This window comes from Hemiscyllium ocellatum, chromosome 18, assembly GCF_020745735.1.
Source record: "Hemiscyllium ocellatum isolate sHemOce1 chromosome 18, sHemOce1.pat.X.cur, whole genome shotgun sequence".
Taxonomy (NCBI): domain Eukaryota; kingdom Metazoa; phylum Chordata; class Chondrichthyes; order Orectolobiformes; family Hemiscylliidae; genus Hemiscyllium; species Hemiscyllium ocellatum.
This window is the reverse complement of record NC_083418.1, coordinates 68260370-68281037: the sequence shown is the minus strand read 5'-3', so window position 1 is coordinate 68281037 and position 20668 is coordinate 68260370. Positions and strand designations below refer to the sequence as shown.

The following is a 20668-nucleotide window of genomic DNA, read 5'->3' as shown; positions in this document are numbered from 1 at the left end:
TTCCGGGTTCAGCGGTCGGAGGCTGCGAGCTGGTCCTGCCTGCGAATGTTCTAGGTTCTCGGTGATCAGAGGCTGCGAGCGGGCCTTGCCTGAGAATGTTCCAGTTTCCCAACGATCGGAGGCTGCAAGCAGGTCCTGTCTGAGCATGTTCTGGGTTCCCGGCGATCGAAGGCTGTGAGCAGATCCTGCCTGAGAATGTTCCGGGTTCCTGGCAATTGAAGGTGAACGGGTCCTGCCTAAGAATGTTCCGGGTTCCTGGTGAACAGAGGCTGCGAGCGAGTCCTGCCTGAGCATGTTCCAGGTTTCCAGCAATTGGAGGCTGTGAGCGGATCCTGCCTGAGAATGTGCTGGGTTCCCGGCAATTGAAGGTGACCAGGTCCTGCCTGAGAATGTTCCAGGTTCCTGGTGATCAGAGGCTGTGAGCGGACCTTACCTGAGAATGTTCTGGGTTCTCGGCGATCGGAGGCTGCGGGTGGGTCCTGCCTGAGAATGTTCCAGAGACAGCAAGAGGAGAGTGGAGATGGCAGTTTCAGCGACAGGAGCAGCGGTGATGATATCATGGCTTCATCGGGTCTGGAGTGTGGCCTTTTTTGTTCAGAGCCGAGCCCAACACTGGAAGAGTGAGCGGTGAGGGAGGTTCCCCAGGATCTGCAGTGGTGACATTAAGAACAGGCAGTGGAGGTCTTCCTGAGAGCAAGCTAAGCGGATAAGATTGGGGCCCCATTGTGGCTAACAGTCAAGAAAGACTGTTGAACTTTTAACTATACTTCTTTATTTTTCTAGTTTATATTAAGAAGAACTTTAATATTAGCTAATACCCTGTTTCTTTATTTTTCTACTTATACTATGATGGTCTTTAATGCTGAACTTCTTCACTTTGTTTCTCTCTTTTACTACTTAGTACCTGAGTTGTTTTGTACCCAGGTACCTCTGTACATGAAATGGTACTGTGTGAGGTGACATTGTACACATTTCACTCCTGTACTTCTGTACTTGAGAATATGTGACAGTAACATCTAAACCTACATCAAAAATATTCTTTAATTTTAATATTTGAAAACCACACATCCAAGCATCAATTCTTTTTCATTGCAAATTCTACAAATGCCTGATTAAGTTTCATTCTTGTGCTTCTAAACTTTAATTGATAAACTTCAGGGAGAAGTTCAAGTATTGCTTTTTAAACTCTTTTATAACCTAAAGCTTTTTCCCCTCATGGACTTGCATACACAGTCACAAAGTTGTGCCTGTAACATTAAAGTCCAAATGTGTTTTGACCACTTTGTCTTCATTTCCATTTCTCTCTTTTTCTTTGAGCTCACATTTTGCAGTTAGAGGTCATTCGCTCTAAGTCAAGTTTTCTCATTTCTAACTGTATTTCAGCTAATTCTGTTTGGAGTGTCTAAATTCAGGAAACCTTTTGCTATTTCCAAACGTTGTATAATCACTTCTCCTTACATGCCCATATGTTTTTATTTTGGCCTTCAATGTATCTGCTAACTCTTATCAGTTTAGCCTGTTGTACATCGAGGATGAAAAAGAGAGTGAAAGGAGACAGCTGGTCCCTATGATCAACAGCAGCTGCTACTGTCCATTAGAAACCACATCATCACATCCCTGATGTATGGAAAACAGGAAGACCATCTACATTCAATATTTGTTGACATCAAACACTGGAACAATTCACAGGTTCACATCATTGTTAAAGTGCAGAAGGAGGCCATTCGGCCCAACTATTGTGATTCTCAAAATGAGCATCTCTCTTCATGCCACAATCCTGCCTTCTCTCCATAAATCTACACATTGTTCCTTTTCAAATAACCGTCTAATTCCCCTATAATCCCTCAATTGAACTTGCATCTGCCATACTCTCTAGCAATGTGTTCTAGACTCGCTGAGTGAAATGTTTTTTGTCTCTTAATGACAGTACTTCAAATCTGTGCCCCTGGTTCTTGATCCTTTCATGAGTGGAACCATTTTCTCCCTACTTACGCTATCCAGACCTCTCATGAGTTTGAATACTTCAAACAGATTTTATTTTGCATGTAACATAGTACAGTACAGGCCCTTTGACCCACGATGTCATGCCAAGCATTTATCTTAATCTAAGATCTACCTAACCTACACATCCCTCAATTTACTGCTGTCCATGTGCTTGTCCAGCAGTCCCTTAAATGTCCCTACTGTCTTTGATCCTACTACCAATGCTGGCAGTGCATTCCATGCACCCACCACTCTCTGCGTAAAAAAACCATCTCTGTCATCTTCCTCCAGTCAGTTTAAAATTATGACCCTTCTCGACAGCCATTTCTGCCCTGGGGAAAAATCTCTGGCTATTTACTCCACCTATGCCTCTCATTACTTTGTACACCTCTATCAAGTCACCTCTCTTCCTTCTTCTCTCCAGTGTGAAAAGCCCTAGCTCACTCAACCTTTCTTCATAAGACAAGCCCTCCAATCCAGGCAGCATCCTGGTAAATCTCCTCTGCTCCCTCTTAAAAGCATCTACATCCTTCCTATAATAAGGCGACCAGAAGCGGACACAATGTTCCAAGTGTGGTTTAACCAAGGTTTTATAGAGCTGCAGCAAAACCTCACGGCTCTTAAACTCAGTCCCCCTGTTAATGAAAGCCAAAACACCATACACCTTCTTAACAACCCTATCATCTTGGGTAGCAACTTTGAGGGATCTATGTACATGGACTCCAAATCTCCTTTCTCCAAGGAAAACAGTTCCAGCTTCTTCAATCAAGTTTCATATCTGAAATTCCTCATTCCTGAACTCAGTGTCATAAACCTCTCTTGCATTCTGTCCAATGAAGGTGTTGCCAATAATAGCTGTCATTTACATATTGCTAACTTGAATCGTGACGAACCAACAATAAATGACAATTAAGCATTTAACAGAAGCAAAATACTAAATAGACATGGAAAATGCTGGAGAAACTGAGCAAGTCTGGTTGTATCAATGGAGAGAAAACTGGCTTAACGTTTTAAGTATGTTATGACATTTCTTCAGATGTTTGTGCTTCAGAACTTCATTAGCCACCACAGCACACCTCCTCTTTACATGAGAGCAGTACCATTATGAACTGCCATCCTCTGATCAGTCAGCAGCTATCTGAGTTGGGCCTTCATGTCGCTTAGAGACAGGTACTGATTAAACTCCATTAAATAATCAATTGGAAACTGCCCCCTCCCCTTGTTTAAATCTGTCCCACAACACTACAAGGCTGCTTGACTTCCTGGGTAAATCCTGTTTGGGCAGAATTAGACAATAGACAATAGGTGCAGGAGTCGGCCATTCTGCCCTTCGAGCCTGCACCACCATTCAATATGATCATGGCTGATCATCCTCAATCAGTATCCTGTTCCTGCCTTATCTCCATAACCCTTGATTCCATTATCCTTGAGAGCTCTATCCAACTCTTTCTGAAATGAATCCAGAGACTGGGCCTCCACTGCCCTCTGGGGCAGAACATTCCACACAGCCACCACTCTCTGGGTGAAGAAGTTTCTCCTCATCTCTGTCCTAAATGGTCCACCCCATATTTTTAAGCTGTGCCCTTTGGTTTGGCACTCACATGTTTCCTGCCTCCAGAGTGTCCAATCCTTTAATAATCTTATATGTCTCAATCAGGTTCCCTCTCAGTCTTCTAAACTCAAGGGTATACAAGCCCAGTCGCTCCAGTCTTTCAGCGTAAGGTAGTCCCGCCATTCCAGGAATTGACCTCGTGAACCTACACTGCACTCCCTCAATAGCCAGAATGTCTTTCCTCAAATTTGGAGACCAGAACTGCACACAGTACTCCAGGTGTGGTCTCACCAGAGCCCTGTACAGCTGCAGAAGAACCTCTTTGCTTCTAATTGTGGCTCAGTGGTTAGCACTGTTGTCTCACAGACCTGGGTTCAATTCCAACTTTGGACAACTGTCTATGTGGAGTTTGCACATTCTCCACATGTCTGCAGGGTATCCTCCGGGTGCTGCGGTTTCCTCACACAGTCCAAAGATGTGCAGGGTAGGTGGATTGGCTGTGCTAAATTGCCCATAGTGTTCAGAGATGCATAGGGCAGGTAATTTAGCCCTGGGAAATGTAGGGTTACAGGGATAGGGTAGGGAGGGTAGTTCTTCAGCGGGTTCAGTTGGACTCGATGGACCAAATGGCCTGCGTCCATACAGTAGGGATTCTATTCCTCTCGCTTCAGTTCTGAAGGTGAATCATACTGGACTTGAAACATTAGCTTCATTTCTCTCTCTGCACTGTCGCTGCCAGACCTGCTGAGTTTCTCCAGCGTTCTCTGCATTTGCTTTCCTCTGTATGAAATATTTAAGAGGTATGATCGGAGAGTCATATGAAGATTTTAAAAAGATAGATTTTTAAAAGGATGCCCTGTTATCTGCTTTGAAAATGTGGCTTTGCACTGGTTGCTATTATACTGGAACCAGAATTGATTTACGTTTTGATCATCGAGACACTTGAACACAATTTGTCAGAATGAATCCTGCAATCTGATCAGGTCTTTTACTGCCTATGGCCATTGGGACTGAGTGGTGATAAGGAATCATCTCATGACAACATTTCAGTCCCTTTTTCGGTGAAGTCAGCCGTTTCATTGCTGGAGTACAGCTGAAGGATGAGCTCTGGACTGTCAGAGAGAGGAAAATATAATTGGACAATTCCTTGCAGTTGTCCGTTGCTTCTCAGGGGCACCAGTCACATTGATGAGATTTAGCCTCTTTGCATCATAACGAAGAAATCAAGAGCCTTCATTGTGTAGGCTCCCGGTAGACTTGAAAATTTGCAACCCCCATTGCTCTTCACTGAGTGAACTGGATGTTTGGATTAGGATCAGGCTCTATGCTCAATGATGTAAAACCCTGCCAGTCAAAGTGACCAAGTGGCAACCAGTTCTGTTGTTTGTAAAACGTAATGCGTTTAACTTTCAATACAGAAAAATGTGCTTTGTCATTTGTGTTATTTTGAGCCCTTCTAAAAAAACTTCATTTTTAAACTCTCCCACATTTATTTACAATACATTCAAGGTCATACAAACTCACAAAAGCAATTACTCATCCTTGACATTTTAAAAGTTGTTGATTACGACAAAGCTCCAGAACTTGTATTTTCCGCTGTGCCTCCCCACCCCCCCCACCCACCCATCTTCTGGTAGGTTTAAAAAGGGAGGGGGAGGATGTGAATTCAACAGGCAAACTGCCAGCTCCCCACATCTAGCAGCCCCTGCATCACCCTCCCCCACCCCCCATTGCCAGTTGTACCTGAGGTAGGGTACTCAGTGGGCTAATAGCGGCCTTAAAGTGAAGGAGTAGACGGCACAGAGGGCATGCAGCATTAGTGGTATCAAAGTGGGGTGGGTGACGGTGAGTGGGAAAGATGTTATATGCATTAGTGAGGATGGTGGTGGGGTGATGGCTACAGTGGCAAAAATGGAGTGAGTGTAAGGCACTGGAGAGAAATCGTGGTACTCTCTCTGGATGAGTAGAGAAAGACTGCTGCTTCCGGGAAAGGGGAAGAGGAAGTGCACCATCCCATCCAGCAGGAGTTCTGGGACCATGCCCTGAAAGCAAGGTGCTGATTGAGTCTGTCTGCCATGTCCAGAGCAAATATCAGGAACTCTGCTTCGGGTCTATGGTGTTTCAGATATTGCAACGGTGCAGGGATTCCAGTCAATTTGCGAAACTTCAGCTGGTGAGTTGTTCCAGGAATGGCAAGCTGGGGTGGACATCAGACATCATACCATTAGAAAAGAAGGAAGCATATGTCAGGTATAGACAGGAGAGAGCGAGAGAATCCCGAGAAAAGTATAAAGTCAGTAGGAGTATATTTAAGAGGGAAATCAGGAGGGCAAAAAGGCGACCCGAGATAGCTTTGGCAAATAGGGTTAAGGATAATTGAAAGGATTTTTATAAGTACATTAAGGACAAAAGAGTAACTAGGGAGAGAATAGGGGCCCTCAAAGATCAGCAAGGCAGCCTCTCTGTGGAGCCGCAGGAGATGGGAGAGATACGAAATGAGTATTTGGCATCAGTATTTACTGTGGAGAAGGACATGAAAGATATAGACTATAGGGAAATAGATGGTGACATTTTGAAAAATGTCCAGATTACAGAGGAGGAAGTGCTGGATACCTTGAAACGCATAAAGGTGGATAAATCCCCAGGACTACTCTCTCAGGCAATGCAAGTCCTAACAATTCTCTGAGTAAAGAAGTTTCTCCTTATCTCGTTCTTAAGATGTGAGCATAAGAGGTATAGTTAGTAAGTTTGCAGATGACACCAAAATTGGACATATAGTGGACACTGAAGAAGGTTACCTCAGATTACAATGGGATCTTGATCAGATGGGCCAATGGGCTAAGATGTGGTAGATGGAGTTCACTTTAGATAAATGCGAGGTGCTACATTTTTGGAAAGCAAATCTTAGCAGGATTTATACACTTAATGGTAAGGTCCTAGAGAGTGTTGCTGAACAAAGAGACGTTGGAGTGCAAGTTCATAGTTCCTTGAAAATGGATACGATAGTGAAGAAGGTATTTGGTATGCTTTCCTTTATTGGTCAGAGTATTGAGTATAGGAGTTGAGAGATCATGTTGTGGCTTTGCAGGACATTGGTTAGGCTACTGTTGGAATATCGAAAGGATGTTGTGAAATTGAAAAGGTTTAGAAAAGATTTACAAGGATCTTGCCAGGGCTGGAGGATTTGAGCTATAGGGATAGGCTGAACAGGCTGGGGCTGTTTTCCCTGGAGCATCGGAGGCTAAGGGGTGACCTTATATAGAGGTTTATAAAATCATGAGAGGCATGGATACGGTAAATAGACAAAGTCTTTTCCCTGGGGTGTGGGAATCCAGAACTAGAGGGCATAGGTTTAGGGTGAGACAGGAAAGATATAAAAGGGACCTAAGGGGCAACGTTTTCACGCAGAGTGTGGTGTATGTGTGGAATGAGCTGCCAGGGAAAGTGGTGGAAGCTGGTACAATTGCAACATTTAAAAGGCATCTGGATGGGTATATGAATAGGAAGGGTTTAGAGGGATATGGGTCAATTGTTGGGAAATGGGACTAGATTAGGTTAGGATATCTGGTCGGTGTGGTCGAGTTGGCCCAAAGGGTCAGTTTCCGTGCTCTACATCTCTATAATTCTCTGACTGAAAGGCCAATTAACATGGCATCTTTGGTGAGAGAATTTACCCATTTGTGCCAAGAATCACTCCTCCAAACCCAAGGTGACTTGCACTTCGCCGAAAAGAAAGGAAGATTCCACCTAAAAGATTTACGCATCAGATACACAAGACAAGCTTCAAATTGGCTATCCAAAATTTGGTTTGTGGGCACTTGGGGAATTTCAAGTCCAAAGGACATATTTTTAAGGTGGTAGGAGAACGATTTAAAAAGGATACGAAGAGCCATGTTTTTCAGAAAATGGTTTGTGTGTGGAATGAACTTCTAGAGGAAGTGGTGGATGCAGGTACATTTACAACATTAAAAGACATTTGGATAAGTACGTGAATAAGACATGTTTGGATGGATATAAGCCAGGCGTAGGCAAGTGGGAGTGGTTTAGTTTGAGATTATGGACTGGTTGGACCAAAGGGCCTGTATCTGTGTTGTATCACTCTCTGACGATGACAGAACTCCTCCTGTTTTCACAATGACAGAACTCTCTGAGAATTGTCCCCAAAAACTGCCCTCACTTGGATCGATCTAAATCCCAGCCTGAGGCAGGAGTACAATTTGACCACTACAGAATAGTTGAAGAACTCAAAAAGATGGTGCTTATTTTATGTCCAATTCTTGACTGATCCTATAATTTAAAGTTATCACTTAAGTCTAACTTGCTCACTCTTTTTCATAGAGTGTTTATTTGATGTCCAACATGAATAAGCCCTGATTCATTAGTGTCTATGCAGTTTGGGCCACAAGGGCTACACACTGATACGACCCTAGGGTGGGATGTGATCTGCTCATGGCTTTATCGCAGTTTGCTTTAATAATAGATTTTTAAAATAAATGTTACTGTAATTAGTAAAAATTAACACAGTAAAATCAGCCTTTAACTGATGTTGAAAGAGACTTGGGCCTTCCATGATCTCATGGAATGGCAGGGCAGGTTTAATGGATCAATGGCCTACTCGTGTTCCTGTATAACTGAGTTGTTTAACATTTGTCTTGTTTGTCAGTGTCCTGAAATTGTTAGTGTGGCAGCGGAAATTGTTTTATTGTCTTTGTTAGATTTACAAAATACCTTTGTTTATAAAGCACCACTTTAACTGAACAGATTAAACAATTTAAATCAAAAGCTAAAAATCTGAAGTCCAAATCTGCTTACATTGGTGATCGACAAGAATGATAGCCTCTTTAACCATCTCCTTGTTTTAAAAATTCACCTCCGAAGGTGTCGTCATCCAAGATTGCTTTCCCCTCCCCAAGGCCTCAAAGATCCTGGAACAGGACAATCCATCAAGCACATCCCCTCACTGCCTGAGAGCTATATGAACAGTGTCCCCCTCTCTCAGTAATCCTGACCATACATTGGGAACTGCCAGCCTCTGATTAGTCAGCAACATTACCTCCAACATTTAATCATCAATTGATCCATTAAATTAACAATGGGTAACCGCCCCTTCCCTGTTTCACTCAGTCCCTTAACACTACAAAGCTGCTCGATTTCTTGGGTCAACCCTATTCCTTTCAATGCTGACATCAAAGGAGCTCATGGTCTTAGCACCGTTACAACTTGCCACGCTTGCTTTGAAATTATATATGGAATGTGGATATCACTGGCTAAGCCAGTATTTATTGCCCTGAGGGCAATTAAGAGTCAACCGCATTGCTGTGGGTCTGGAATCACATGTTGGCCAGGCAAGAATGGCAGATTTCCTACCTGAAGAGTGGTTGTAAAGCAGATGGGTTTTTATGATAATCAACAGTGGTGACATGGTCACTGTTAGGATAGCTTTCAATTCCAAATTTTTCCCTTATTGATTCAGATTTCACCATCTGCCTTGGTGGGAATTTGAACCTCGATCCCCAGGATCTGCATTGGTAGTCCATTGATATTACAACTATTCCACCGCCTCTCTCATGTCTTTTCCTGATGATGCCTGCACCCTGTAACTGAGGCAGGAAGACTGTAAAAAGTGCAGAAAGGGAAGGCAGTAGTTTAGGTCGGTTGGGTTCGTTCAGTTTTATTACTCATCGGGCGATCTGGACCATTATAAAAATGTTGCACCTTCCTATGTATAGCATTAGCTGTTAAACCTGTTTGATGAGTAATTTTAACAACATAATTTCTAAGGTATTCACTTTGCTGCTGAAATAAATTATTTATTATATTCCAATACGCACTTTTAATTATTTAGCATTTTCATGAATGTACATTAATTATTTACAAATATAAGCTATTTTATTTTCAATGTTGCCTGACATGATATTGTTGATTATACTTGTCAGATTTTGTATCTCAATTAATAGGATTTTAATAATATTGCTTGTTCTGATTACTGATTTAGCATTAAAATTAATTAGCCAATTAATAAAAGTCACACTGGTTTAATATATTTTGGCAAGGAGGTTAATTTGTATAGTTAAAGGTTTCAAAATTATATTTTTCAACCACAAGTGCTAATCTAATTATGTTGTTTATCTTGTGAATTTAGGAATATCTCAATCTGTCTAATTATTTTCACTTGTTGCAGGATTGTTCTTATGGATGATGCGATGGACTGCCCGATGGCATTTGTGGACTTTATTTATGCATTCCAAATTCAGTTGTGCTATTACGGTGAGTTGTGATCTGATTGCCCATTTAAGTCATCAGGGATGAATGAATAGCCATGATCTCATTAAATGATGGAGCAGGCTTATGGGCTGAATGTCCTACTGCTTTTCCTATGTTTGTGCAAATTTGATAAATGGTGTATAATTTTTGTTTAAAAAACTTGAATATTTTATAGAAATATATTATCATTTTTAAGTTTGGATTTTAAACTAATGGCAAATGGGTTGGATTAATTTTGTGAAGGGTCTAAAGAAGAATAAGGTCAGAGAGTCCTTTCCAGAACAATAACTAATTCAGAATGTCAGAGAGCAGGTGACTACAAAACTGCTAGAGGGTTAATGGGAGATTGTTGATATTGTGGAGTTTTCTTCAGAAAGGGTAAACATTGAAGACATTGTCCTGATTTTGCTTTAGAATGATCAAGATTACTTAGAAAAAGCCAGAGATTGAAAGGTTGTTAGATAGCTTTGAAGAAGACCTGATTGAGGTCAAAAGCAAATATAGCTTATTTCCTAACAAAAGAATATCGGAACAGTTCAGATATACAAGTTTAGCACATGAGATTTCCAGATCAAGTGTGTTTGCTTAGAAATCAATGGATTAGGAAAATACTGACAAAGTTTGAGCTTTCAGTTTTGTAAGTATTCATGTTAAAGGACTTCATGGTTCACAGGACAGAACTAGTGAGAACCAGTCAAGTCAAAAACCTTTTGATATAGAGCAGTAATTTTTCTGGATTTGAATAGCTGTAAAGTGATAATGATGGGGAATAGATGAGACATTGTTTTTCTGTGTGTTTTAAGATCTTTCAAAATGTGTTTTATTCATTATCTTTAACTTTTGTGTAATAAACTGTTGTTTAATTGTTAAAGAAAATCTGCAGCCTTATTTCAGTGAATGACCACCATGTTAAATAATAGAAGTTTTATGATCTAACTAGCCAGATTTCATTCTGGGACATTATTTGTCCAGTAATAACATCAGCTGTGGTTATAGCAAAAATCAGAGTGGATATTACAGAAATGAAAATATCCATGACAACACCAACAGGAATTTAGGGGATACTCAGATAGGAGGTACAAAATATTAAACTTTCTTTGAGAGATGCTTTATAGCTTACAAATGATAACTGCTTTTGATGTAATGGGGACGGCATGCTGGTTCAGTCGTTAGCACTGCTGCCTCACAGTGCCAGGGACCCAGGTTCAATTGCACCCTCAGGTGACCATGTGGAGTTTGCACATTCTCCCCGTGTCTGTGTGGGTTTCCTCCGGGTGCTCCGGTTTCCTCCCACAGTCCAAAGGTGTGCAGGTTAAGTGGATTTGCCTTGCTAAATGGCCCATAGTATCCAGGGATGTGTAGGTTAGGTGGGTTAGCTATGATTAATGCAGGATTACTGGGATAGGTGGGTGGGTTACTCTTCAGAGTATCAGTGTGGACTAGATGGGCTGAATGGCCTGCTTCTGCACTGTAGGGATTCTATAATTCTACAGTGAGATTATCTGACTGGATAGAGAAAGAAACTAAAGTATATTATTGCATTAGTTTAGTCATTTTGTTTTTGAAATTAAAGGTTGTGCTGAATTAGCACTATCAGCTTATATAATTATTGCAATCAGCTTGTTATAATTTCTCATTAAAACACTTTTAACATTGCAAGACTCATGAGGATAATTCACTCATTAGCTTGTGAACTCAGCACCTAATCTTAACCAGTGCAAATTTCACGAGATTTAAAAGAAAATTTTAGATTTGTCCCAGACTCAGGTTGTTCTGCTACAACGTGTGTTTTGTCAACGTGAATTCGCTGGAATGCAATTGATGAACTGGGGACACTGTTTCTAAAGCACGAACTTTTAAAACATGTTTTGGTTGTAAGGCAATTAATTTGTCAACACTTTAAGCGCTGTTTCTAAAGTACAATTTTTTATTAACATGGGGTTGCACAACAACGCAACCATTGTGTTATAGAAGAACCAAATCTATTGTGAAAGCACAATCACCATTAAAAAATCACAAGCCAACTTGCCCAGCATAGAGGAACTGATCACGCCAAATCAATGATGCTGGGTGAGACACGTACATATGAACAAGAAATAAGAGTAGGCTACTCGGCCCATCAACCCTGCGCTGCAGTTTGAATTTAAATTTGAACTGAATTTATTGACGTGTGTACCGAGGCACAGTGAAAAGCTTTGTCTTGTGAGCAATTCAGGCAGATCACAGAGTTAGGTAGCATAGATAAGTAAATAATAGGTAAACAACGGCAAAACAAAAACACAGGTACAGGCGAATGTTAAGAGTTTGTGAGTCCATTCAGTATTCTAACAACAGCAGAGTAGAAACTGTTATGAAACCGGCAGGTGTGTGTGTGTGTTCAGGCTTCTGTACCTTCTCCCCGATGGAAACACTTTAGGGATGTCCTCCTCATGGGCGATTGTGGCTTGTAATTATCCAAGGAAGGGAAGGCTCAAAGCACCAAATATATCAAAGCACTTTGTCAGGGACAGAGGTGAAGACAAGGCATCAGAGGGAATGCACCAATGTCCAAACAATCCATTCATTGTACCTTTCAAGCATCACCTAATCTGCATGTGAGAGTCCACAGCATTGAACTTATTAGCAATCTCAGAACCCATTGAAATGAAGCAAGTCATCCTTTCTTTTGAGTGACTACCTTAGGAGAAGAACGTTAGGAAAACCACCTAAAATTTTAAGTGAACCTCGGGACAACTGAAGGCTTGGGCCTTGCATCAGAAGCTTCAGCAGAGTCTCGTGAAAGCTACTGTTGGCCCTTGGATTTCATTATGACTAACCAATATTAGCTCGTCCTCTTCATTTTCCTCTTTCTTCCTGTCATAAAGTACTGGTCTCTGCTGATGCAGCTGGGTTTGTTAATTAATAATGTGGAGTTTTATGCCCTCTGAATCCACAAGGTTGTGCGGTTATTTGAAATATCAGATTGCTGAGCTTTGTTTTGTTTTATAGCAGTATTAAGTGAATTTCAACATTATCATTCATTTTCTGTTCTTGTCTTCCTTTGCAATAAGAGGCACTGCATAAATTCATGAGGACACATAGGTCACATCAGAATACAAGAAAACCACAAGGAAGTAGAAATTCATGCTTTGTTCAATTTTGTTCAATCCTGAAGACGGGTTATACAAGATTTGAAACGTTAGCATTGTTTCTCTTTACAGATGCTGCCAGACCTGCTGTGTTTCTCAATATTCTCTTTGTTTATTACTGTGTTTGACAGAAATAAATATTGGGGCGGAAAATGTGTTGCTGGAAAAGCGCAGCAGGTCAGGCAGCATCCAAGGAACAGGAAATTCGACGTTTTGGGCACAAGCTCTTCATCAGGAATCGGCTTGTGCCCGAAACGTCGAATTTCCTGTTCCTTGGATGCTGCCTGACCTGCTGCGCTTTTCCAGCAACACATTTTCAGCCCTGATACTCCAGCATCTGCAGACCTCACTTTCTCCTTTCTCCTCAATATTCCTTTGGTTTTATACTTCAGTATGTTGTAATTTAATTTTGAGAATCTTGGCCTTTTGTGTATGAAATTAATTGCTAGAAACAAAAATTAAAGGAAATATCAACATGATGCAAAGTGACATGATGTTTGATTTTGTCCACTGCATTATCCTGTGATTTCACAAGCGTATGAGGATTGGCTTGGTTATGGTTTATTTACATGTTTTGCATTTTATTTCTACTAATAACAGCTTTTGTAGATAATGTTTTGTAATAGAATCCCTACAGTGTGGAAACAGGCCCTTCAGCCTAACAAGTCACATAAATCCTCCGAAGGATAACCCACCCAGACCCATTCTCCCTATCTTTACACCTTATTAATGCGCCATTCCTACACATCCCTGAACACTGTGGGCAATTTAGCATGGCCAATTCATCTAATATGCATATCTTTGGACCGAGGGAGGAAACCTACACAGACACGGGGAGAATGTGCAAATTCCATACAGACAGTCACCCAAGGCTGGAATCGAATCCAGGTCCCTGGATCTGTGAGGCAGCAGTGCTAACCAATGAACCACCCTGCCACCCCAATCAATATCCCACGTGACTGAACTGTCAACCAAGGGAAAAGCATCTTCCCATCTCTCCTATGTCTCTCATAAATTTCTCAGATCTTGACTCCTCTCTGTCTCCTCTACTCTAAGGAAAATCCTAGTGTATCCAGTCTCTCCTCAATTAAACTCTCCATTCTGGTAACTCTCCTCTGCCCCCTCGCCTTTGCTATCACATCTTCCCTATATAGCAGATCCCAGAAATGCACACCGTACTTCAATGGTATCACATATTACAGTTCTGCAATCCTTAAACCTCAATTTAAAGCCCACATTACTGATGAAAGGCTTTTGCCCAAAATGTCAATTATTTTGCTCCTCAGATGCTGCCTGATCTGCTGTACTTTTCCAGTACCGCACTTTTCGACTCTGATCTCCAGCATCTGCAGTCCTCATTTTCTCCTAATTTTTAAGCGTTGTATCCCAACACAACCTGTTGTAAACCTGTCATGTTATGAGGGAAGGTAAAATACTGTACACAAGTCAGAGAACCGTAATGACTAAATGCCTGGCAGATAGAGCCGGACCCCGGAAATAACTCCTACACATGGTGTTTTCGCACCCTCAGGCAAGATACTCAGGGTGTAGCAGGCTGTGTACCAGTTAATGCATTACTGGCAATGGTCTATATGTGAATCATCATCACCAACTGACTTTAACTTGCATGTGGGCAACCAATTTCTAAATATAGAGGTAGAAGCAATGGCTGAACCATAAAGTAATTTCATGTGACCTCATCTAAAATGCATCATTGCGCTATTCAGATAACAAATTAGGACATAAAGCATGATTCAAGCTAGCAGAATAAAATAGAAACGGTTTTAAGGTAGGAGTTTCACATCTGTATAAAACACAAGTGCTGTGAATTTGGATGGCAATTGCATTGTGAAATTACTAATCATAACACATCAAGATACAGGATTCAATAGAAGGCAGACTCCACTGGGACCTATCAATTTGACAATAGAGAAACTAGTAGTAGATTAAGCGCTCAAATGCCTCAGGCACAGCATAGATCTTCTCAGAAAGAAGACAAAGCTTATGCAGTGAAAATACTAAATTGGAACCAGTAAAGAAATCTTTTTAAAAACTCAACATAGACTGAAAAAAATCCATTAAAAAGGGGACATTTGATGTAAATTCAAAGGCAAAGGGTCTAATTAAGAGTCAAGCATGAAATGCCTAAGGGAAGTAATTGTTAAAAAGGGCACCATACAGGCGTAAATCAAAAGGGAACACCAAAGGTATAAAAAATCCATAAGCCCACAACTAAGAAAATTGAAAAATATAATGAAGACAGGTTGCAGGCAAGGAGAGTGTGTCCAAGATGGACTAACACGAAGTATGATTTGGACGAGCCGGTGGCCAAAGTTAAAAATCACACAACACCAGGTTATAGTTCAATAATAAAATAAACCTGTTATACTATAACCTGGTGTTGTGTGAGTTTGGCCTTTACACAAAGTATATTTTCTTTAGGATGCTCATCAGTGTCACAGTAGAGAGCTGAAATGATTTGGAGATGCTGCTGTTGGACTGGGGTGTATAGAGTTAAAAATCACACAACAGCAGGTTATAGTCCAACAGGTTTAATTGGAAGCACTAGCTTTCAGAGCACTGCTCTTTCATCAACCACCTGATGAAGGAGCGGCGCTCTGAAAGCTAGTGCTTCCAATTAAACTTGTTGGACTATAACCTGCTGTTGTGTGATTTTTAACATTCTAAAGGATGAGAGACTTAACAAACAATCCAGGTCTTTTTCAATATATAATTTCAGTTACATCACATTGTAAACTTTTGCTATAAATTCAGTGTCTTACGAACTTATACTCCATAACCACCTGATGAAAGAGCAGCGCTCCCAAAGCTAGTGCTTCCAAATAAACCTGTTGGACTAATAACCAGCTGTTGTGTAATTTTTAACTTAGAGAGCTGACATGTTTCAAAATTCAGTAAATATAAAGAAAGACCTTATTCTTTCTTGATATATGAGCGCTGCTGGCAAGGTCAGCATTTATTGCCCAACCCTAATTGCCCTCATTTTTGGAAATCAAGGTACAAGAACTTCAAAAGGCAGTTAGAAGAAAGGGAAGGTTTGAGACTGAATGGATAGTATTAAATCCAGTAAATGAGCCATTGTAAGAAAGCAATATGGTCAGATTGACATTAGATCTGAGAATAAACCTTCAAAATTTGGGGTTGGAGGTCAGCAGCAATTGGAAATAGCATTTTCATGAGAAACGGACAAGTGCTGAAAGAACCAAGGGAATTGTGGTATTGCTAATAGCAGATGAAAAGGGAAATCCTATGAGAATATGCAATAGAATATAAGAACAAACTGAATCCTGGTGCTGTTCAACATTGCAGAAGGTAATTTGATTTAATAAGAAAAGGTAGCAGAGAGGTGTTGCATTTTGGTAGGGCAAATCAGGGCAGGAGTTATATACTTAATGGTAAGGTCCTGGGAAATCTTGACAAACAAAGAGACCTTGGAGTACAGGCTCATAGTTCCTTGAAAGTGGAGTTGCAGATAGATAGGATAGTGAAGAAGGCGTTTGGTATGCTTTCCTTTATTAGATAGGGCATTGAGTATAGGAGTTGGGAGGTCATGTTGCAGCTGTAGAGGACATTGGTTAGGCCACATTTGGAATACTGCATTCAATTCTGGTATGCCAGCTATAGGAAAGATGTTGTTAGGGTTCTCAAATGATTTACAAGGATGTTGGCAGAGTTGGAGGATTTGAGCTATAAGGTAAAGCTAAATAGGCTGGGGCTATTTTCTCTGGAGTGTTGGAGGCTGAGGGGCATGAATAGTGTGAATAGTCAAGGTCTTTTCCTCAGGAATCTAAAACTAGAGGTAATTGGTTTAGGGTGAGAGAGGAAATATTTAAAAGGGACCTAAAGTATGACTTTTTCACACAGAGGGTGGTGCATGTATAGAATGAGCTGCCAGAGGAAGTGGTGAAGGCTAGTACAATTACAACATTTAAAATGTATCTGGATGGGTATATGAATAGGAAACGTTTAGAGTGATATGGGCCAAATGCTGGCAAACGGGGCTAGAATAATTTAGTATACCTGATTGGCATGGACGATTTGGACAGAAGGGTCCGTTTCCATGCTGTACATCCCTAAGCCTCTGTGATTCTCTGACTCAGGGAGCTCTACCTGAATAGAGGTGAAATTACAGATTGCAGAGAGATTGGTATTATAGGCAGTTTGTTGATTTCAGAAGTAGATCACCATATGCTGTGAGGACAGAAGTTACAGGATGGTGAAGTGTCTACTTGGAGCATGAAGTTGTAAATGTAAATGCGCTTACTGAAGTATACAAGATTCTGAGAACTTGTCAGGGGGAATGTTTCCCTTGTTTGGCAGTCTAAAACTGGGGGACACAGTTTAAAAAAAGGAATCTCCAATTTGATAGGGAGTTAAGGAGGAATTTATTCTCTCAGAGGGCTGTTAAATCCTAGAATTCTCTTCTCTCCGGAGAGTATCAGCTGGAATATTGAATTCATTCAAGGCTGGGTTAGACAGACTTTTGATCAACAAAAGAATCAAGGATTGGGAAGGGGGCCAGGGGCATACAAGAAAGTGGATCTAATATTAGTCAGATCAACCATAATTTTATTGGCAGAGTAGGAGGATGGAGTGTATTGCACCTGCTCCTATCTCTCACTAGGAGTACTGTAGAAGAAAGGCAGAAACTCTCTGATAGATCGAATGACACAGAAAGATGTACTATGTCAGGATTGTCGTAAACCTAACAATGGAATTTTTTTTTGGTAAACTTCTAATATCTGAAAAGGAGAAAATTTGAAAAGAAAATTGAGGAGGTAAATTGATGGCCAATAGCAGAATGTGAGAAGTAATTACTCTCTTCATCAATAACTTGATTCTTCTAGGGTGAAAAGAACTGTCACAGAGGAGAAGGACTACAGGTCATCCAGGACAAAGAGATTTGTGAGACACAGCAACAAAGAAACACTGACATAAGATAGTGCACTAACATTGGAGGCTGAGTCTTTAAATTTATTCAAGATTCTGTCAATAAGGTCAAGATTTCTGATAGACAAGGGAGTCTGGGTTATGGGATACAGGAAGGGTAGAAGAGCTGAAGCCATGACCAGGTCAGCCATGATCTTATTGGATGGTGGAACAGACTGAAAGGGCCATTTTCTAAATTCACTCAGGGGACATGGGTGTCTCTGGCTGGTCCTGCAATTTGTGCCTTAATTGCCCTTGTTCTGAGTGGGTTTCTAGGTTGTTTCCAATGTGATTAAGAATCAACCGGAATTGTTGTTGATCTGGCATCACATGTAGGCCATACTAGGTAAAGGCAACAGATTCCTTTTATAGAGGACACCAGTGAACTAGATTTTTTTTGCAACAATCAGTAATGGTTTCATAATTACAATTAGATTTTTATGAATGCAAATTCCATCAACTGCTGTGGTAGAAAACCAGACCCAGTTCTTCAGAACGTTATCTGAATTACTAGTCAAGCAACAATATCAATACGCCATTGGCTTCCTGTAAATAGCCTAATATCCTTATGTGGGATAAGGGTATATCTTTAGAATTCACAGTAGAAATCAGGTAGAAGCAAGAATATACATATCTACAAAGGTGCTGATGAATTAAAAACCAAGAACAGATACTAGCATTTACGAGAGATGGAAAAATGAATGAGATCATGCTTGTCTGAACCCTGGAGTAAGCAGAGTCTGGAGATCATTATGGTGATGGAGAACAACATTACGTGAAGAATATCCTAGCATTGTGGCAGCAGTGTGTACCGTCTACAAGGCACACTGCAGAAACTCACCAAGCTCCCTCAACAAAACCTTTCAAACCAGAGATACATGCCACCCAGAAGGACAAGAGTAACAGATGCATCAAAACATCACCAACCTATAAGTGCATGTCCAATCCACATACCATCCTGATTTGGAACTGTGGAGAAAGTGAGGACTGCAGATGCTGGAGATCAGATCGAGAGTATGGTGCTGGAAAAGCCCTGGTGAAGGGCCTATGCCCGAAACGTTGATTCTCCTGCTCCTTGGATGCTGCCTGACCTGCTGTGATTTGAAACTGTGTCACCATTCCTTCACTGCCATTGGGTCAAAATCCTGGAGATCTCTATCTCAGAGTATTGTGGTTGTAGTGGTTTCCGGTGGCAAGTAACTGCAGATCGGCAATAACTGCTGGCCTAACCAGTGACACTTACACCCTGTGAAAAAAAGGAGCTTTAATCAAAAACATGACATTATCCAAAGAATGTAAACTAATGTAACCTTAAGGTTATTGACCGGCATAAAGAGAATGGACTAATGAAGGCCGTGTATCCCTTAAATACTATGGAAGCCTGGCAACTTAAAATAAAGCGAATCTTTTGTGAGATAGAAAGCTACAAAAGGTGTTCCTTTGGTTCGTCATGCAAAAGAAATCCAAGATAACATGGCAGGTGTGTTACAAACCACCAGATCAACATAAATGGGATACTTCGGGCTTTAAAGGAATAGGAAAGGCATGTGAGAACAGGAACGTTATGATGTAGAGAGGCATCAATCCCCTTACATTAACTGGAAAAATCCTGGCTGTTTAGTGGCAATGTTGGTAAATGTAGCACACGTTTGCTTTTTGACCCCACCCAATAAGATGTAAATGGTACTTCTCATCTCAATGTGGTGTTCATAAACCACCCAGAAAACATATACTGACTGCAAGTTATGGGACTCTGGGGAAGGAAGGGCAGAATGAAAATCTTTGACATAATCTAACACTTAGATCTAAGATCATGAGCCAAGTACAGAACACGAAAGGCCTTAAAGTCAAGGAATTGAGGTTTCAATTAAGAAATATACCTAATTTCTTAATTTACACATGTCTCTTTTGGGTAATTAAATGTGCAGATACTAGTAATAAAGTGTGTTTTTGATTTAAAATATAAAGTTGCAATGCTGCACTGTTTCTCAAGCTTTCCCCAGTATTACTTGGAGCCCTGAATGCCTACCATTAATAAAGCTACCTCTAGTGCTGTATTGATAGTACTATTATGATTGCAGCAGTTCCTCTGCACTGTGTGGGTGTGTAGGTCTATGAGTAAGAAAGAGAGAAATGTGTGGGTCGAAATCTGGAGAGGGAGACGACTGTCTGGACCAATTAGGATCCGCTGCTGCTTCTGTCTCATTGAAGTGCACATTATGGATTTCTGTGCCACAGTTTGTTGAATTATTCTGCTTGAAATTACAATAACACACACAACCTGCTCTTGAACCTACAGAGCCTGTGATTACTTCTCTTCGTTTTGCTGCAGCTTTGCTTGTCCTTTTGCAAAATTTGCTTTATTTTCTCCAGTTCTTAACATATCATTGCACCTGTTCTAAGATAATCACACATCTGTTATACTTCAGTCATGACTTGTTTGCCCAGGTTTAATTGGTAGTGATGGTGCTTGAGACTTTCTCTGGGTTCACATTGGCAGCAGGATGATTAAAGAGCAGGAACAACAGCCACCTATTACAGGGGGTCTGAGACTTGTGTCAACAGGGCACACAACTGTATGTTTCCTTTTTCAATCAAACTGAAGAATCCTGACGAGAACATACAGACTAAATCAAGGATTCACACCATCCTTGACTCCTGTTTTCTAAAAATTCCCTGTAATACAGCACCGGCATTTTTGCTGTAAAAATATTAATTATACAATGAAAATTTTTTTTTTGCTTGGAAATTAAATTTGTTGCTATTGCTGAGCAATAATTATGTCAGTAGA

The 20668-nt window shown here is 40.8% G+C and overlaps 1 protein-coding gene across 1 annotated transcript in view; it reads left to right on the top strand.

Moving 5' to 3' along the window:
* Positions 1–20668, top strand: part of cstpp1 (centriolar satellite-associated tubulin polyglutamylase complex regulator 1) — a 323777-nt gene that overhangs the window by 229487 nt on the left and 73622 nt on the right. The window contains exon 5 of the mRNA XM_060838596.1: positions 9717–9802. Coding sequence (XP_060694579.1) covers positions 9717–9802 — 86 coding nt within the window. The remainder of the gene's footprint in view (positions 1–9716; positions 9803–20668) is intronic.